This window comes from Pseudorasbora parva, chromosome 20 (genome assembly GCF_024679245.1).
Source record: "Pseudorasbora parva isolate DD20220531a chromosome 20, ASM2467924v1, whole genome shotgun sequence".
NCBI classification, from domain to species: domain Eukaryota; kingdom Metazoa; phylum Chordata; class Actinopteri; order Cypriniformes; family Gobionidae; genus Pseudorasbora; species Pseudorasbora parva.
The window spans coordinates 5,025,834-5,044,967 of record NC_090191.1 but is presented as its reverse complement, the minus strand read 5'-3'; the positions used below and the strand labels follow the sequence as shown (position 1 = coordinate 5,044,967).

Sequence of the window (19,134 nt, the reverse complement as noted above, 5' to 3'; positions counted from 1 at the left end):
ATAGTATTCATGTTAAGAATCGTAGTAGTAGCTGTATCATCTGTGAATTATAATAACGATAATAGTATTAGTAATAATAATTATAGTTGTAGTATTAGTTGTTGTAGTTGTTGTGATAGAGGTAGTGATGACAAGAATAAGTATAGTAGTATTCATGATTATAATAATAGCAGTAGTGGTAGTACTAGTAATATATAATAACAGTAATATTATTAATAATAATAAGAAGAAGAATAATGATAAGAATAATAACAGAATAGCCAGTAACGTTATTGTAGATATACACTATTTAATTTTATTTTATAGATCTGGGAACGACTCCACAATTGCCAGTGAGCACAACCAACAGACATCCCTAAGATAGACATGGTCCCCTCTCTCCATTCCTCATCCCCTCTGTGTTTACTAATGGACGCGAGGCAAACTAAATAATAAAATTACACTTCAAATATTTTTTCCCCAAAGTTAGTTTATGTCACTGAAGGCAGTTATCATCACGATGATTTAATTTCAATTTCCATAACTGTTTATTTCACACCAACACAATTAATTGTTCAGCATCTGCGAGAGTGTGGGCGGGCTTTTGATATTGCAGCTGTACTTCCTGCGCTCTACTGCGCAACTCCGGTCCCGAAATCGCTACTGCGCAGACTCGTTCCCAAGATGTCCGCGCCGTGCAGGCCGCCTGAAAGCTTCAAATCTGCCAAGTGGAAACGGATGATGTCGAGTCCTACATATTTTTTTACGGTCTATGGTCCTAACTCCTCAGTGACACGGCAGAGGCTTAAAAGACAGCAAGCGTGTGTGTGTGTACGCTCGCGCACACGCCACCGTCATTCACACAGAGACGCAAAACATGGAAGAGTAATATTTAAATAGTATTTAATATACACAGAAACTGGTCACGTATATAATCGGCTACAGTCTGGAGCCCTGTGTGATGCGACTGAACGCAGCTGCGGGACCGAATATATTCTACTTGTGAATCGATGCTATACAGATAGGCTGTCGTCACATTTTTAAATATTTCAGTATGTGGTACCGAAGTAGCGTAACGTTACCGGTACTTGTGACATCCCTATATAAAACCATATTTAATTTTCGTAAGGGGATCATGGTTCCGTGTAATCACAAACTGTATTCTATCGTCTCACATGCCTAACGTTACCTAAACTAACACGAGTCAGTACATTGCATCGGATTCTGAGGTAAAACTTTTGTCGTCTTAACAAGTAAGCTTAAGAATTGTTACCGCGAGGAAGAAAAAAAACTATAATTATGCTAATTAAAATGATTATTAATGAAAGCATATGAACTTATCTTAAGACATCTGCAACCAGTGGCTTTGCCTTTTGCATTGTCCTTTCAAAATGACAGTTTGGGAGCGAATTTAAACGAATCAAGGCGGGAAGCACGTGAAACAACCAAGCGCTGGGTAGAATCAACCAAGCATTGCGACCCAGCAGGGTTAACCCAACGACTGGAAATGTGAAACTACCCAATGGTGTTTAAAATATGATTAAGTAAACTAACAAAAATGACCCAACAGTCTTAACCCAGCATTTTGGGTTAAAAAACAACCCAGCATTATTTAGAGTGTACGAACTTTGGAAAATCACTGCTTCACAACATCATACTGTGATGATAAAAACCTTGAAATGGAGACATTCTCTGATCTCCTACCCGTGAAGACAAACATCCCTTCAGACCACAATCATAAGATTAAACAACAATAGAACATAAATAATATAAAATAATAAAACATAAAATGACTAAATGAATAAATGACAACTATTCTAAATGAACTAACTATTCAAATGATTATAAAATGTAATATTAAAACAAAGAAAATAAATTATTACTTTATTTATTTATTTTACTCTCAATGTGAACTGTATTATTAACGTACCTATGTGTTAGTAACTTTGTGTATTGCACCAATACTTACAACTCTGAATGTTGTAATTTTTTTCTACGTAAATTTCTATGCACATTTGAGATTTTAGACTCAGCAGAGAGTGGGACTTTTATTTAGTTTTTGATGTGTGACGTCATAAGGCCGCTCCGCGCTCCGGCATCTGTTGTGATTCGGCTGGAGAAAGGTTTGTGTTGTAAGCGTTTAAAGTGATTTAAAGCGACTCATAATGAATCATGAATTGTTAAGTGTAACTTTTATCAGCGTTGTGTGAGTAAAGTAACATAAACTCATAAGTAACAGAAGGAGCGGCTCATTTCGCTTTTTATCGTGAATCAGTTCAAACATGAATTCAGTCTCTGGCGAGAGGCGAGAGAACCGGAGCATTCGACTCTCCGAGTCAATTGAACCGATTGATTCACAACAAATGATTAAGTGATTCGAAGCACTCCATTTCTATTTCTATCTCGATTTCTATAAATTGTTAAATAATTAAACGGACAGTTATATAGACTCTTAATATATTAGGCATTATTTTATTAGTTTGTTGTGTTAGTTCTGAGTGTTTTCTTCCAATCAGGCAATTTAGGTCCACTAACTGTCGCTCTGACTGATGAATAGAGAAATTATTTTATAATAGAATTCACGACAATAAAATATTCTTTCACAGAAATATGATACTTAAATTTAAGACATAGTTCAGTAACACTCAACAACTGACCAACTAATAATATATTAGGCTCAAACCAAATGTGTGAATTATTCCAAAAATAAAAAAGCAGTGAGGAGACCAAACACTGCGTCATAAGGAATTGCCTGTGAAAATGAGATAATAATGGTTTGTGAAATAATCAACAGAGTGATTGTTTTGAATAATTAAAAGTCTCCACATTTTTATTTTTAGATTAACTTGATTGAATTAATGATAAATGCAGTGACCAATCGATTAGATCTCTTTTTGTTTAAATCTCTTCTCCTCCATCTAAATTAGTTTGGGTTAATATGTTTTCCTCATTCGAGTGGGAATACATCTGGATGAAGTGTCCTTAAAGAAGTGTAATTTAACATTGTTGACTGAAAATATCCTGAGAAACACACATTAGAGATGAGATGTCTCAATTTATAAGTGTTAAAATGAACTGAAACCTCTTCTTGTACCTGTTTTACTTCATTCATATCAATATGACTTTTCAAAAAAAAAAAAAAAACTTTTGTATTATTGATTTGTTCTTATTATTAGGAAAATGTTATATTTATCAATAGGGGTATAACAATACACTCGTGTCACGATTCTATATGTATCTCGATACTGAACTCACGTTACGATATGTATCCTGATATTTTAAGCCAAAATAAAGCAGGTTTTTTTTTATTAACTTTTTTAAATTAGCAAACTAAATTGAGTAACTCTGTCAGAACCCAATTTTTCATATTTTCAAACAGCCTTTAAAACTTTACAGGCTATAAATACATTTTTAAGTGGTTTTAAAGTTTGAACTGTATCTCTGATAAATTAATTTAGTATGTTTATGATGTGCTTTAATTCTAAGTTCAGCCTTTTCTTCACACTATTATAAAGATGGCATTTATTAAAGAGGAGCGTGAAGACATAAAGATGGAAGAAACATTGAGAGTGAAAGATGAAGAAAATGAGGAACAAACAAAGCAAGAGGAAAGTGAAGAAATGAAGATTGAGGAAACATTCAGAGAGAAAGATGAAGAAACTGAGGAACAGACAGGTTGGTTTCATTGATAATTAATTATTTTGAAAAATTATTATTTTCAATATTTTACCTTTTAATATTTTGTATTTTAAGGGGGATTTTACAAAAAAAAAAAGGTAAATTGACTTAATATTTACCTCTAAATTGTGACCATTAATCATCTGCAATGCAAAGATGTAAGCACTAGATGGCTGTACAGCCTAACATATAAATATAGAAACGGTGGCTGCTGAAAAAGTAGTTAGTATAGGGTGAATTCAGGTTTATTGAGAATTTTCCCAGTGAATCATTTGATATCATAAACTAACTGATACACACAATACTCAAATATAGTCTACATCTCAAACTGTCTGTCAAAGTTAAAATGGCTCCTCATTTAACATCAGTACAAGAACAAAACAATGTCATGTTGTTCTCGCAGACCTGGTTTGGGAGTTCTCGCAGCTTGTTCTCGACACATCGCCTAAGCAGAACTTTTTTCTTGTGGGTGTCCGAGAGCTATTGTGTGATTGGTCAGATATTTAAAGTGGGCGTGGTTAATGCGGAGAAACGCAGATGATCGGCACCTGCTTTTCTCGTGAAGTATGAATGTACTTTGTTCTTGCAGAGTATGTTCCAAGCTTTAGCCATGAGTCTTTTTGGGAAGTTTTTCACACCTGGATTTGGGGATCCTCTACTATTCCTCCTTGCAGATCCTCTCCAGTTCTGTCAGGTGTATGACAGGTCAGCTGTATCGGTTTTCGTTTTTTTATTTTTTATTCAAAATATTCACAGACTTGTTACCTATGTCATGAGCTATCTGATATTCAAATGTGTGTAAGTGAATGTGTTTTGTCATAAGGATCATGTTAGTAGATCTATAATGCGCAATGGGCGCTGCCATGTTAGTTTGCGCCTCAGAGAATCGGATCTGTCGGATTTACATCACGTAAATTCATCCTTGTCTCACGAAATACATGAAAGTAATCGGTGAACTCTGAGAAGAATAGAGCAAACTATATAGTAACTTGTACTGTATAATGTGTGTCTGATATGTATAAAACAAAGTCAAATTATAACTGTTAGAAAGGAGTTATTGCCACTTCCACAGACATCAGCGTGTTTTTGCTGCTACTTACCGTATTTCCTCAAATAAAAGCCTGTAGTCAGAGCCGAACAGCCCTATACGCTCACTACGCAAGCTGCAAAGGGCCCCGCAATTTACTCAAGGAGCCGCCTCCTCGTGTCAAAGCGCGTCAATCAATGTTAAACACTGATGATAAAATTAAGCGGAATTATCCTTCTGGCCGTAAAAAGGGGGAAAAAAACACCAAGAGTGAATTGCAGGAACAGCAATCAGGTAAACTTGTGTTCTCTCCTCTCCAAGTTTGATGTCAGCAAATAAATGTACCCTAAAGTTAAGTTGATGTGCATCTGTCTTCTGTTGTCTTGCTAAGCTGGACAGGCAAGCTATGCATATTTTGGTCTATCTAGCTAGCTAATGCCAGCCGCTTTCAGGGCTGTGTTCTTTGTCTTTGTGCATGAAAATGAAAATTATTTAAGTTTTTTTGTTTTGATAAACGGCAACGGTGTTAGTTTACTGCAGCTCGGAAAAGATCCTCGTCGCGCATGAACACGCGTTCATATGCGCGTGCACGAAATGAAACGTGTATTTTCTATGGGATGATTTTAGACTCAAAATGATTAATACACTCACGCACAATTATCCATGAACGTTTTACTATCCACAAACAAATGTCTTTCAACTTGTATGTGCAAAAATCAGACTTGCATGAATGTGCTGCAGTTTGTATAAATAGAGACATTTTTGTGAATGCAAATGTTTTATTTTGCATTTGTGTATCATCATTTGCGCATGCAACAAAGAAGATGTGCATTTGTGGATCATGGGACACGCGTGCATTAATTGCCGTCTTTTCTGCATTGATCTCATTTGATTCATTTGAATTTTGAGACTTTCATTTCGCGTTTTCAAGCATTTCACATCCCACACACACACAACAACCAGTGAATATGCCTGGTGCTGAGTATTAATGTATGCACAAAAACCAAATGTGCATTTCTATATTTAAACTAATACTTTACCACTTGTGTGTGCAAAATCCAGATATACATGATTGTGCAGCATTTTGTACAAATAGAGACATAACTGTGAATACAAAAATTCGATTTTGTATTAATGTTGGCCAGAATTTGTGCGTGCAAGGAGTAAGATGTGCATTTGTGGATCCGGTGACGCGCGTGCATTCATGGACTCGTTTCCGAGTCGATCCTATTTGATTCATTTGGATTTTGAGACTTTCATTTCGCCGGTTTGGCCTTGCACGATCCACACACACAGCTTGTCGAAGAAAACCTGCTACCACTAGATGGCGGTATCCTGCCAAAACAGACACCCGCACTGTAACGCTCTTCTGCCTTTATAACGCTTAATGTTTCCAATCCTCGTTATGAAGACGAGGACTCGCTTAACAGTAGGCTAACATTAAAAAGATATTAATAACGCATACTTTGTATAGGCAGGCAGATTAAATCTGGTTATGAACACAACATTTTTTGTTAATTAATATGCGCTATATTGCATATTAAGCATTTTATAATTGTTTTCTATGGGATAAAAATATTGTGATTAAAAAATGTTCAATCTCAGTGTAACTGCTTTTTTTATATATATATTAAATTATAGTATTATTAAAGGTCCCGTTCTTCGCGTGTTTTCAAAGCTTTGATTATGTTTACAGTGTGCAATATAACATGAGTTCATGTTTCGCGTGTAAAAAAACAGTATTTTTCACACAATTTACTTATCTGTACAGCGCTGTTTCCTCTGTCCTAAAAACGGTCTGATGATTTCCTTGTTCTATGAAGTCCCTCCTTCAGAAACACGTAATGAGTTCTGATTGGGCCATCGCTTCCCTTGTTGTGATTGGACAGCAGCTTAGCGCACTTTGCCTGGAAAGGTCCCGCCTCTTACCATAACGGGGAGATGCAAGCGCTGAATGCGCGCTCTCCTCCACTTGGGAGAACAACAAGGCCACGCCCCCTATTTTGCGTGCTCTTGTGGGCGGAGGGTTAGTCAACAAACGGTTCTAGTGACGTCATCACAGCAGAAAGTGCAGGGGTGTAGTCCAAACCGGCCGTTCGCTGTAGGCTTTGAAAGGGAACTTCTGTTAAATAAAATATCTCGCTTGGCATTGAACTTTGAGCTTTATAATTTTACAGGTATTATTTATGCTCTAACAGCAACATTACACACTAACTAAAGTTTTAAAGATGGAATCACGAAGAACGGGACCTTTAAGAATTTAACTGTCATGGGGGAGATTTTTAATAGTATTTCTTGGTAAAGAAGACTTACAGTTAACAGCACGGTAAAAAAAAACTCAATCTAAGTTACATCAAGGGTTAAACATAATAGAAATGGCACATTAAAGTTATAACTGCATGATGAAACCACTTTTGTGTGTGTGTTTTCGTATGTTGTACACTGTGTACAGGTCTGGTATAAAGAATGTTTTTGCTCAGGTTACCAAAATGTCCGCCCTAAGGCCGGGGACACACTGCAAGCGTGCCGTGAGCGTCTCGGCTGCGTGGCGTGTCCGTTTTTATTTCGGCTCCCATGTTAACCGGTTAGCGCTTGCATACTGCCTGCGTCAGCCGCGCGGAAAACGCGTGCATGCTTCAAATAGAAGAGACGCCTATTTTTCACGCGACACGCGAGCGTGTTGGAAGCGTTTCTAGGCAAAATAGCATAGGAAAAGATGTTTATATGCCATTTTGACACGAATACATATTAATAAATGACATTTTCATGTTTGAAAGTCTGTAGTTAACATCAATGCAGATATAGGCCTAGTTGTAATAATAAAAAACAACATAATTATCGATTTTGAAATATTAAACCTGTCAATAGCCTACAGAACGAAATATTCTGTAGCCTATTTTGCCGTCAATACATGTATGGCCAATAGGCTACTGCCGACGTTGTCTTTGCTGTATCAATAGGCAATCTATTTATATTAAACATGAAGTATAGGGCTTCCCAGCAGCAGCAGCGCCGCGTCAGACATGCTTCTGGTGTGCAAAGACAGAGAAAACGCCAGGCAGCCGCCCCGAAGAAACGCAGAAACGCCACGCTTGCAGTGTGTATCCGGCCTAATAAAGAAAAGATCAGCGATAAAAGAAATTAGAGGGAACATTGGTTGTCAGTGAACTATTTTTGTGAGTTTATCTAAATTGAGGACAATAAAAGCTCATAAAGCTTTTTCAGCTAAAGGAAACAAACACAAGTGACTAAGCATATATAAATATTTATTTCTATATTTTATATTTCTTTAAAAATGTAACTGTACAACTGGTAACTTGATGAAAAAAAAAAAAAGTCTTCAATATCAAATTAAAAAATAATTCCCATACACCTCCAGAAAACATAACTGCAGTAAAATAAAACTAAGCCTCTGCAATCTGATATAAAAATACATTTCTGTAAAGTGTAAACATTGCTGAATAAAAATGCACCAGGAATATCACTGGATTACAACAATCTCTTGACCAGTTCATATGTATTTGTATTTTTAGGGGCGGGGTTAGGAGCCGGTCAGGACGAATGAGGTTGTAGGACTGTCTTGTGTGTATGGGGGTAATATTGTTGCTTTATTCCAAACAAATATATTGTTATCCACAAATAAATGTAAAGCGATTCACAAAAAATAAATAATTTCACAAATCAATAGAATGAGATCCACAAATATATGCAATGAATGTTTCAAAATCCACGTGCTGTGCTGCGATCCACAAATGTGCAAGACGAGATCCACAAATGAAGAGGAAGCCATCAACAAATGCACAGGAAGCGATTCTCAAATGAATGCAACTTATGCAAGGCAGAGTTGTGTTTTTGACATGTGTGGATTTTTTTGTTACTCACAAATATAATTGTATTTATTTGTGAATCTAATTAATTTTTGTCAAACTCCTGCATATATTTGTGGATCTCATTCTATTGATTTGTGAATTTTTTTTTTTTTTTTTGTGAATTGCTTTACATTTATTTGTGGATAACAATATATTTGTTTTGGAATAAAGCAACAATATTACCCCCATAACTGTAGTACCGCATTGGTTTGATTCGACAGTATGCATAGCTACCAAGTCCGCGTATAACACGTGACTTATTTGGGCTTCTTTTTTTGGCAGAAAAAATCTTGAGTTGCAGGTCGCAGTTTTTTGGGCTTATTTGAAAAAATGTGGTTGCTTGTTAGGAAAATATGACAAGCAACTTCGTTTCTTTACATTTATGGTCGCTGTTTTGTCCAAATACATTGCCTGACACTGTCTTCTCACAGCTAATAGCCATAGTGCAACGATACAAGTGCTGTAGTCATTCGTCCTCATACATCCCGCCTCCTTCTCCTCTTTGAATAAAATCGCGTTCAACGTGCAGGCATGTGATGTGATGTTATAAATGTAATGATAGTTCATAGACGTAAATAGACGAATACAATTTTTTTTTTTTTTTTTTTTTTTTTTTTTACAAACAATGCAACCAGCAGAGATATACAGAGATGGAGAGGAAACAGGGAGGTAAGCCACCTAATTTAATTTTAAAAATATTTTTTATAATGTAGGCTATTTATTATGACTATTATTATTTGGCTATTATAAAAAATAAAAAAAAATAATAAAAAAAGTATAGGCTACTAATAATAACAGTAGGTATGGTTCGAATGTATATTATTATAAACATGTCTCTATATTGCAGCACTCTCAGTGTTTTCCTGGGCACTAACTCCCAATCATAGACTGTAAAAAAAGTGCATAATAATCCTAAATAGTAGCTATGTGACATTAGTCATTTTCAATTCTATTTAGAGCAGATTGCACATTGAGATGCAGGGCTTATCCTTTTTACGGTTTATAGTGTGCATGTTCACCACTGCTCATATATGTGTGCAATAACTCCGACTGGAGTTACCATAATCCTTCACGTCACTTTTTCTCTTTTTCCATCTCCAAACCTCTTCTGTGTCTTTATTGCAACTTGAAGAATTTTGTAAAATCCCATCTGTATTTGCTTTTTAAACTCCAGGAGATTTCAATTTAATATGTTGCAGGCTCATTTATTGATAAATTATTGATCATAAATTATACTGATGATAATAAATAATATAATAATATTGGGCTTGTTTTGGGCCCCCCACCCCTCTAGGTATTCTTCATACCTGAGAAGAATACCTAGGTAATGTTTGGAGCAGGTCTTAATTCTTTTGCTACTGTAGCCTACTTTGAGCTGAGCTGAGTTGTAAATTAACTTAGTTTCCTGCAAAAGTGCCCAAGTCTAAATTGAGCATAAATGCAAACACATATCATACACATACAGATGAGCATACACACACTCTCAACACCTGGTTTTGTTAATATTATGGATCTCGTTTTTGTTACCAAATTGATTTCGACAATTTTTGAATAACTGAAAAAGTATGCATGTCTATCTGCTTGAATTTTCTTGATCCTTAGATAACATTGATTGGAATGAAGTTGGTTCAATGTAAAATTAAATAAATAAAAACTAGCTTAGATTTAGTAAACTACTTTTGCCAAGTTGCTGTAGCTTAGCTTGCTACATTTCCTAGGGGGGTAGCTTCAGTGTAGTGCATCTCACTCTGCATGTGAAAGTTTGAAAGGGTTTTAAATCTTCAAAATCAAGTAAAATGACTCAAAATCAAGTAATTTAAGCATGCCAAAGTCAACTTTAATCATATAAAATGTAATTTCCAAACTGCAAAATTGTGGCCAGTGAAAATGCTGAGCGGCTAGTAACTTTGGAAAACCACTAGCCACAGTCGCCAGTGAGCAAAAAAGTGAATGTCAAGCCCTATATATATATATATATATATATATATATATATATATATATATATATATATATACAGGTCCTTCTCAAAAAATTAGCATATTGTGATAAAGTTCATTATTTTCCATAATTTAATGATAAAAATTAAACTGTCATATATTTTAGATTCATTGCACACCAACTGAAAATATTTGAGGTCTTTTATTGTTTTAATACCGATGATTTTGGCATACAGCTCATGAAAACCAAAAAAATTAATCTAAAAAAATTAGCATATTTTATCCGACCAATAAAAGAAAAGTGTTTTTAATACAAAAAAGTCAACCTTCAAATAATTATGTTCAGTTATGCACTCAATACTTGGTGGGGAATCCTTTTGCAGAAATGACTGCTTCAATGCGGCGTGGCATGAAGGCAAAAAATGTTCTATATAAAAATGTCAACACAATGTAAAGTATTTGCTCTGGCTCTTATTTTCAATCATTTTGCTCAGTTTTTAATGCTTCTTGTTGTAAACTGTTGACATTGTACAAGCAAAATGTGACGGTTGGTCAGTGTTGTGTTTGTGATTATAGACAGCTGGGTTAAAGTCACTCCACCATTTCTGTGTGTGTTCTGCATTGGAGCTGATTTCTGACCAATTATGTAACAAAGTAATTTTTATACTCTCAGTAAAACATGATTTAAGGGAGTAATATTAGCTACATTTTGTCTTTTTTTTAATAAAAAAATTCCAGCAAACTTCATTTGGGGTCAAAAAGACCCAGATAGCTTAGATAAATATAATTTTAAGCCAATTAAGCAAAAATATAATTAAAACTAAAGATACAACCATCAGTTAGACAATACGGTTCAAAACTGGTATAACACTTGACATTCTGTCCCCCTCACTTTTGAAATGATGGCTACACCCCTGTCTGGACATGTTAGGAGTTGATAAAATCCAATAATCCGAAGAACTCAAATATTATGGAAGAAATGTAAAAAGCCTTTATTTCATCATGGCTTTAATATTTTAAAAACAGGTGACAAGTACTGGACACCTATAAGTGTTGTGGCTAATGAGCCTTCATCAGGGTGTGAGCCACAAACACAATCTGAGTTCATTAAGTTTATTAATTATAATATTAATCATCACCTGGTCACGCTGTACATGACTAGGAGAAGGACTATCAAATAATACAAAGAGGATTTATCTCACCCAATATATTGGCCTAATTTCAGTTACATTTTCATTAACAACTCAGCTGTATGTGGACACCTTTATTGGGGGTAGAAATGCATATTGAATTCATTTTTTTTGCAAATAAAACTCCCATAGTCCATAACTACTGTAGTTGTAGCTAATTTTAATATATAGATTGAGTTAAATCTTCGAACATTTGTATAACTTGTGAGTGACTTGCTTGACCCAAGCTATGATTTGACTTGCTTGACATAAAGCAGTGACTTGACTTGACTTGACTTGACTGTCACAACAAATGTCTTGGACTTGCTTGAGACTTTGAAGGTTAAGACTTGAGACTTGCACATGTGTGACTTACTCCCACCTCTGTAGCAATGAAATACTGTGAAACATTAGTTGGGGCTGTTGTGGGGTTGTAATATAGTTTCTTATTTGTGTGTACTGAAAGAAATCACTGGATGATATCAAATGTTTCTTTAAGGTCAGAGAATGAATGCAATGTACTTCCCTTAAATTACTGATCAATTAGGATAAGACTTTGGTCTAGTTTATTCTTGGTTTTGTGACCGAGCCCTGGCACACCTGTATTTGTCTTGTCTTTGTGTGAGCACATGGCTTGTAATTAGTCTCTGCTGGCCTTGTGCTTGTGTTTGTCATGTTTGGTGTGAGCACATGGCTTGTAATTAGTCTCTGCTGGCCTTGTGCTTGTGTTTGTCATGTTTGGTGTGAGCACATGGCTTGTCATGTGTTTCCTTGTGCCATGTGCTCTCCTGTCCATTGTCTAACCCCACCCACCTTGTTTCTTGATTATTTGTCCCACCTGTCTTCCCTCGTTACCCTCTTTTTTTTTTTTTTGTCTGTTTATTCTCCTTCCCTGCGTCCAAATTTGCATACAATCCATACTAAATAGTATTCGAAAATAGAATTAGTAAGTCCCATACCCAGATGGTTTACTATTTCCGGTCAGAATTCGAAATGCGGATCGACACACACTCTTAACGCCTGATATTGCCCACAACCCATTGCAAGTTGGATGGGGATTTGATTAGAACTACAAACGCAGATAAAAAGTGTTTAAAAACCACAAACATGACGGATGTGCGAGTCAGACGGTTAAGTTGAGAGGTTTAGATAAAGGTTTGAGTGATCAATTATCAGTATTTACCCTGACGAAAATATATTTATTCAGTGCTATCCACATTATATTTCACCTGCAGCTGCATTGTACACTTTTGTAACAATACATTTAGCCATTAACTTTTAAATGTGTCATTATATTTTAACTGCAAACCCATGAGTCTCTCTGCATTAAAGACCCACACATGGCAGATCAACGTGCGACTACATTTCTCTCCGATACGGTAGGAGATTAAACTGAATGTGGAGGATTTGAACTGTGATGAATCTGACGATGATTGACAGGGCAGATAAACGGTGACGGGATGCACGTAACTAAGCGACAGAGTCCATTAAAGATGGCGAAATAGTATGTCCCAAAGCTTGCATACTTTTCTGCTACACACTCAAAAGTATATACTTTTTCTTCACAAAAAGAGTACATACTTTAGGACATAGTATAACTAGGCGAACTGGGACGCAGCACGTGTGTTTGCAGGTTATTGCAGTGTTTGCAACTATTTTGTAACCAGTTTATATTGACGATTATGTCACAGTTACCAGATACACGGAAGCAATTCCACTCCGTAAAATCACATCTCGACCAGTTGTTAAAGCTTTAAAAAAGTTCTTTAGTACTTTTATCTAAATTGTGTGCTTAAGTTTTTAAATCACTCAAATTACACATCACATCCAGTGCTCATCATCCAGAGAGTCAGGGGTTCCATCAGACCTTAAAAGTAATGCTTAGGAAATACTGAATCGAGACATGGTCTGAGTGGGACGAAGGTGTTCCTTTGCTTTTATTCTCAATCTGTGAAACGGTGGAGGAGTCTCTCAAGTTCAGCCCATCAGAGCTGGTCTTTGGCCATACTGTGAGAGGACCACTGAAAGCTCTACAAGAGAGAATGTTAAGCCCCGTTTCCACCAAAATTACCCGGAACAATTTGTACCAGGAACTTTTTTACAGGAACTTTTCTCCCCCCAGACCTGCAGCTGTCTGCGTTTAGACCGCGATAAAGTTCCGAGAAGATTAGGCAAATTAGTCCGGTGATGTAGGACTGCGCGCGACTGCTCCTCCAAATCAGTGAAGGACATGTAATCATTTTTAAGTGTACCGATTGAAAGATTTATTGGACTGTTTACATGAGACGTTATCTAAACCGATCTGGTGTTTACATGTGATGACTTTCAATCGCAATCATTTTGTCACATGCAGTTTGTCTGCCGCATCAAAAATGTCAATGCTGTTTTCTCCAGCAGCTGGAGTGTGTTAACTGTAGCCCTAGCAACTCTTAACGGCCACCAGGACTAATACAGTATTATTTATAGCTATTTGTTGTAAAGTGTAATAATCATCCCAGAGAAAAAAATCTTCTGTCAGGCGCAGTTAAAGTAAAAACTGCCTGGGGCAATATACGCTGTGTCATTACTCCAACATTATCTTCATAACTTACGAAATAAAAAGTTTACCCCTCAGAAAAATTCACTTTCCTCTCTTGTCAACATGAGCGCGGCGCTCGCCGTGACGCCGTCACGTCATGTAAGGACACACACTTAAATGTAATCGGTCAGGTCGTTTACATGGTGAAAAAAAATTAATAACGAGTATGGAAGAGATTCAAGCTGTGCTGCTTTTGCTGGTTATGTATAGGTTTACTAAAGAGGTAATTAACAACGACAGAAAAGAGCACTAGTATGCAGATTCAGCAGCATGCAGCATATTCAGAAAGCTTGTAAAGCTAGATTTAAAATGACAATGTATATTATTATCAGCTATTACGGACATTGAACGTGAGATGGCTGAGACGACCGCGCGCCATCAGACAGAGAGCAAGACTGATATTTACTGAACGCAGACCGAACCTCGCAAAAGACTTTTAAAAATGCCTGTTGAACTGAAATGCTGCGTGAGCTCAACCAATCAGCATGTTCAGCGCCCAAGTCCCGCCCTCGAAAGTTCCTGAACTTTGAAAAAGTACTACCTCGCGAGCAGGGCCGTTTGGAGGGGGAAATATTTACCCGGAACTTCATTTATTCCCTGGTTCCTGCGGTCTAAACACACGAAGTACCACCCAAAGTTCCTAGTTCCTGGGTAAAGTTCCTGTGGTGGAAACGGGGCTTTAGGCATTGAGGACTCAAAACAAATGTGTTTGATTATTTCATTCAATTCCATGATAGGCTTCAGAAAACTTGTGTGCTAGCTCATGAGACATTGGCTAAAGCTCAGGGGAAGATGAAAATGTGGGCCTTCCACACTGTCCCTTTTTCCCTCATAGGAATATAAACTAGTTGTATGTTGGTTTTGATACTTTGTCTAAATGTTTTGTTGTCTATTGCTTTGTGCCATTAAACTGGTGTTAATTTGCATTTGTCTTTTTTTTTGCCTTAGACCTGACGGTGCTGAAAGAGGAGAGTGAAGTACTGAATCAAATGGAAGAGAAAGATCAATTTAAGAATAATTATTTCATAACAAGGGAAAAACCTTTTCTTTGCCCACAGGCTAAAAGTACTTTGTCACAAAAAAAGGCTAACAATAAGGGAACTACAAGTCGTTTCATCTGCCAACAGTGTGGAAAGAGTTACAAATATAAAGTATACCTTGATCGTCACATGAGAATATACCTTAACAGACACACGAGAGTTCACTTTGGAGCGAAACCTTACACATGTCCTCAGTGTGGAAAGAGTTTCAGTAAAAAACAATACTTTGAAGATCACATAAGAATTCACACTGGAGAGAAGCCGTTCACCTGCCAACAGTGTGGAAAAAGTTTCAACCAAAAAGGAAGCGTTAACCTACACATGAAAGTTCACACTAAAGAGAAGCTTTACATCTGCCAACAATGTGGAAAATGTTTCAAACGAAAAGGAAACCTTAAAATACACATGACAGTTCACACTGGAGAGAAGCCTTACAACTGCCCTCAGTGTGAAAAGAGTTACAACCGAAAAGGAAGACTTGACACGCACATGAGAGTTCATTCTGGATAGGAGCCGTTTACATGTGGGCACTGTGGGAAAACGTTACGTATAAAATAGCCCTGAAGTACCACATGAGTATTCATTTATGAGAACTTTTTTTTTTTTTTATGTCATCAGTGTGGAATGAATTTCACAGACAGCAAACGCCTCTTGTTTAAGAGACTGAATAATGTGTTGATTATTGTTATGGTACAAAATCACCTTAAATTTCTATCAATCTTGAGGACCTGTAGAGAAGTATTGCATCCTTCATATCTCCGAAAACTCTTTAGTTTTATTATATTTAATAAAGCTAAAGAGTCTCTTCTTAAAATTTAACACGAAAAATTTCTTCTTTCATTATGTTGTCATCATTTTTTTTCTTTGTCCATTTTAAAAGTTGTTCATGAAACACAAAAGAAGATATTTTGAAGAATGTTGGACACCAAGCCATTGTGGTTAGGCTACCATAGAATATTGTATGGAGAGAAAAAAAACTACGAAAAAAAAACTTTGATGTTACACAGAAATAAATTCAATCAGGTCTGGAAAGACGTTAAGGTGAGTAAACGATCACATGTTTGTGAGACACTGATATCTATCTTTCATGAGGTTCTCATTGAAATAACATTGTTACATTTTCATTAGATATATTAAAAAGTTCATAAAACATTTAAAGAGAAAAAAACTTAATTCATGGGATCCAGACTTTAAAGATATTTTGTTGAATTATAATTACATTTTAATTGAGTTTAACTGTAGAGCATAGTAGTCACAGGTAAAACCATGCCTATATGGTTTCTAAAATATATAAACCATATATAATAAAGTATTGAATTTGTAATAAAAAAATATTGTAAACACATGTAGAAAATACGAAATCAGCCTCTATAGTTGTTAGAAATTATAACTCTATAATAAGTTATTTTTATTCCTCAATAATAGCAACATTTTTAATAAATTCGTTTCTTCCAAAACACCCTATTTCTGCGAGGTAAATTGTGGTTGTGCTAAAGTGACAAGTTTGTAGTTGTGTGTATTGCCGTTTTCCACTTTACCTTGTCATGTATTTACATGCTCGCGGCTGTTTACAGCTGATTCATCACAGAATCGGTAAGGTTTCCATATCACATGACTGTATAAAACCAAATGGGGAGTCAAATTGCCCTTCATCACTTCAGAGAGCAGCAGAAATGCAGCGTATGTGCGAATATTCACCTTTTACAGTTCCATGCGCCTAAATCAAATAAATAAAAAAGCGCCTAATATGGAGGGGAGGTCTCTCTCGCTTTGGCCTGTCAACTCTGAAGACAAACCAATGGGTCGCTGCATGATGGGCCGGTCACTGACAAAATAAACAACCTTGTATTGACCACAAAGTGCGTCGGCCCACTGGGGAAGTCAATCTAGCTGGACCTGTGTACTGAGTGGCCATTCTGAGGGCAAGAAGAAAAAACTGAAATGTTAGTTACATTGCACACAATTATGTAAAGTATCATGCTGTAATTTTCTTTATAATGTATAATGTTGTAAACTCCCCCTGTTTGGCCCAACGTAGGAATCCGACAGCTGGTCGAAGGACTTCTGCGTGTATAGCCCCGTTTCCACCAAAATTACCCGGAACAATTTGTACCAGGAACTTTTTTACAGGAACTTTTCTCCCCCCCAGACCTGCAGCTGTCTGCGTTTAGACCGCGATAAAGTTCCGAGAAGATTAGGCAAATTAGTCCGGTGATGTAGGACTGCGCGCGACTGCTCCTCCAAATCAGTGAAGGACAGTAATCATTTTTAAGTGTACCGATTGAAAGATTTAGTGAACTGTTTACATGAGACGTTATCTAAACCGATCTGGTGTTTACATGTGATGACTTTCAATCGCAACCATTTTGTCACATGCAGTTTGTCTGCCGCACCAAAAATGTCAACGCTGTTTTCTCCAGCAGCTGGAGTGTGTTAACTGTAGCCATAGCAACTCTTAACGGCCACCAGGACTAATACAGTATTATTTATAGCTATTTGTTGTAAAGTGTAATAATCATCTCAGAAAAAAAAATCTTCTGTCAGGCGCAGTTAAAGTAAAAACTGCCTGGGGCAATATACGCTGTGTCATTACTCCAACATTATCTTCATAACTTACGAAATAAAAAGTTTACCCCTCAGAAAAATGTACTTTCCTCTCTTGTCAACATGAGCGCGGCGCGCGCCGTCACGTCATGTAAGGACACACACTTAAAAGTAATCGGTCAGGTCGTTTACATGGTGAAAAAAAATTAATAACGAGTATGGAAGAGATTCAAGCTGTGCTGCTTTTGCTGGTTATGTATAGGTTTACTAAAGAGGTAATTAACAACGACAGAAAAGAGCACTAATATGCAGATTCAGCAGCATGCAGCATATTCAGAAAGCTTGTAAAGCTAGATTTAAAATGACAATGTATATTATTATCAGCTATTACGGACATTGAACGTGAGATGGCTGAGACGACCGCGCGCCACCAGACAGAGAGCAAGACTGATATTAACTGAACGCAGAACGAACCTCGCAAAAGACTTTTAAAAATGCCAGTTGAACTAAAATGCTGCCTGAGCTCAACCAATCAGCATGTTCAGCGCCCAAGTCCCGCCCTCGAAAGTTCCTGAACTTTGAAAAAGTACTACCTCGCGAGCAGGGCCGTTTGGAGGGGGAAATATTTACCCGGAACTTCATTTATACCCTGGTTCCTGCGGTCTAAACACACGAAGTACCACCCAAAGTTCCTAGTTCCTGGGTAAAGTTCCTGTGGTGGAAACGGGGCTTATGTCTTTTTTAGGCGCTTCTATAAAGAATACTGCAATTTATTAAAATGTGAAGATCCAATTTTAAATCTGACTCCATGTTTAAATTTAATCTGACTCTAATTGTATGTAATTTCATTGAGTTTGTTACGTTTATAAATTACGGCTGATCGTATGATTAGTTGTGATTTAATTTAGATCTTTGATTTCTCTGAGTATCTCTACTTCTCACTTTCTTTGTTCATCAAGGGACACGATATCACTCAGAGACATAATGTTCGCGATTTACATTCTGGTTTGCTCACGGTCACAGACTGGCCAGTTCTGATATTAGTCAGAGGATTGCAGAGTGAATATTTTACCTTTAAGTGGTTGCGCCTGCTTACTCATCTTAAAGCGTAATGGGAATAACAATCACAGGAACTGCAACTTGCTAATACAGTGATAGTCAGAAATCAGATTATCCCTAATGCTGTGCTCCATGCTCCAGTCATTGAGTCCTACGGTTTGATCTATCCTGGCACCAAATCTGTGGTAATAAAGGACTCCGATTGATCATACTAAAAGAAGCGGCCTTAGAATAATACAAGATTAATCAAAGT

General features: G+C 36.7%; 1 protein-coding gene across 1 annotated transcript; it reads left to right on the top strand.

The window, feature by feature from the left end:
- The first annotated feature begins 2,024 nt into the window (after positions 1 to 2,024).
- LOC137049372 (gastrula zinc finger protein XlCGF7.1-like) lies at positions 2,025 to 18,550 on the top strand. The gene is made up of 3 exons (XM_067427920.1): positions 2,025 to 2,102; positions 3,495 to 3,654; positions 15,187 to 18,550. The coding sequence occupies exons 2-3, from the start codon at positions 3,495 to 3,497 to the stop codon at positions 15,786 to 15,788; spliced, it is 762 nt and encodes a 253-aa protein (XP_067284021.1). The 5' UTR covers positions 2,025 to 2,102; the 3' UTR covers positions 15,789 to 18,550.
- The last annotated feature ends 584 nt before the right edge of the window (positions 18,551 to 19,134 follow it).

Bases quoted from the DNA above. Each gene is read 5' to 3' on its own strand.
- LOC137049372 (XM_067427920.1), top strand. From the start codon at position 3,495: ATGGCATTTATTAAAGAGGAGCGTGAAGACATAAAGATGGAAGAAACA. The intron at 3,655-15,186 runs GTTGGTTTCATT...TTTTTGCCTTAG, and splicing joins AGAAACTGAGGAACAGACAG to ACCTGACGGTGCTGAAAGAG.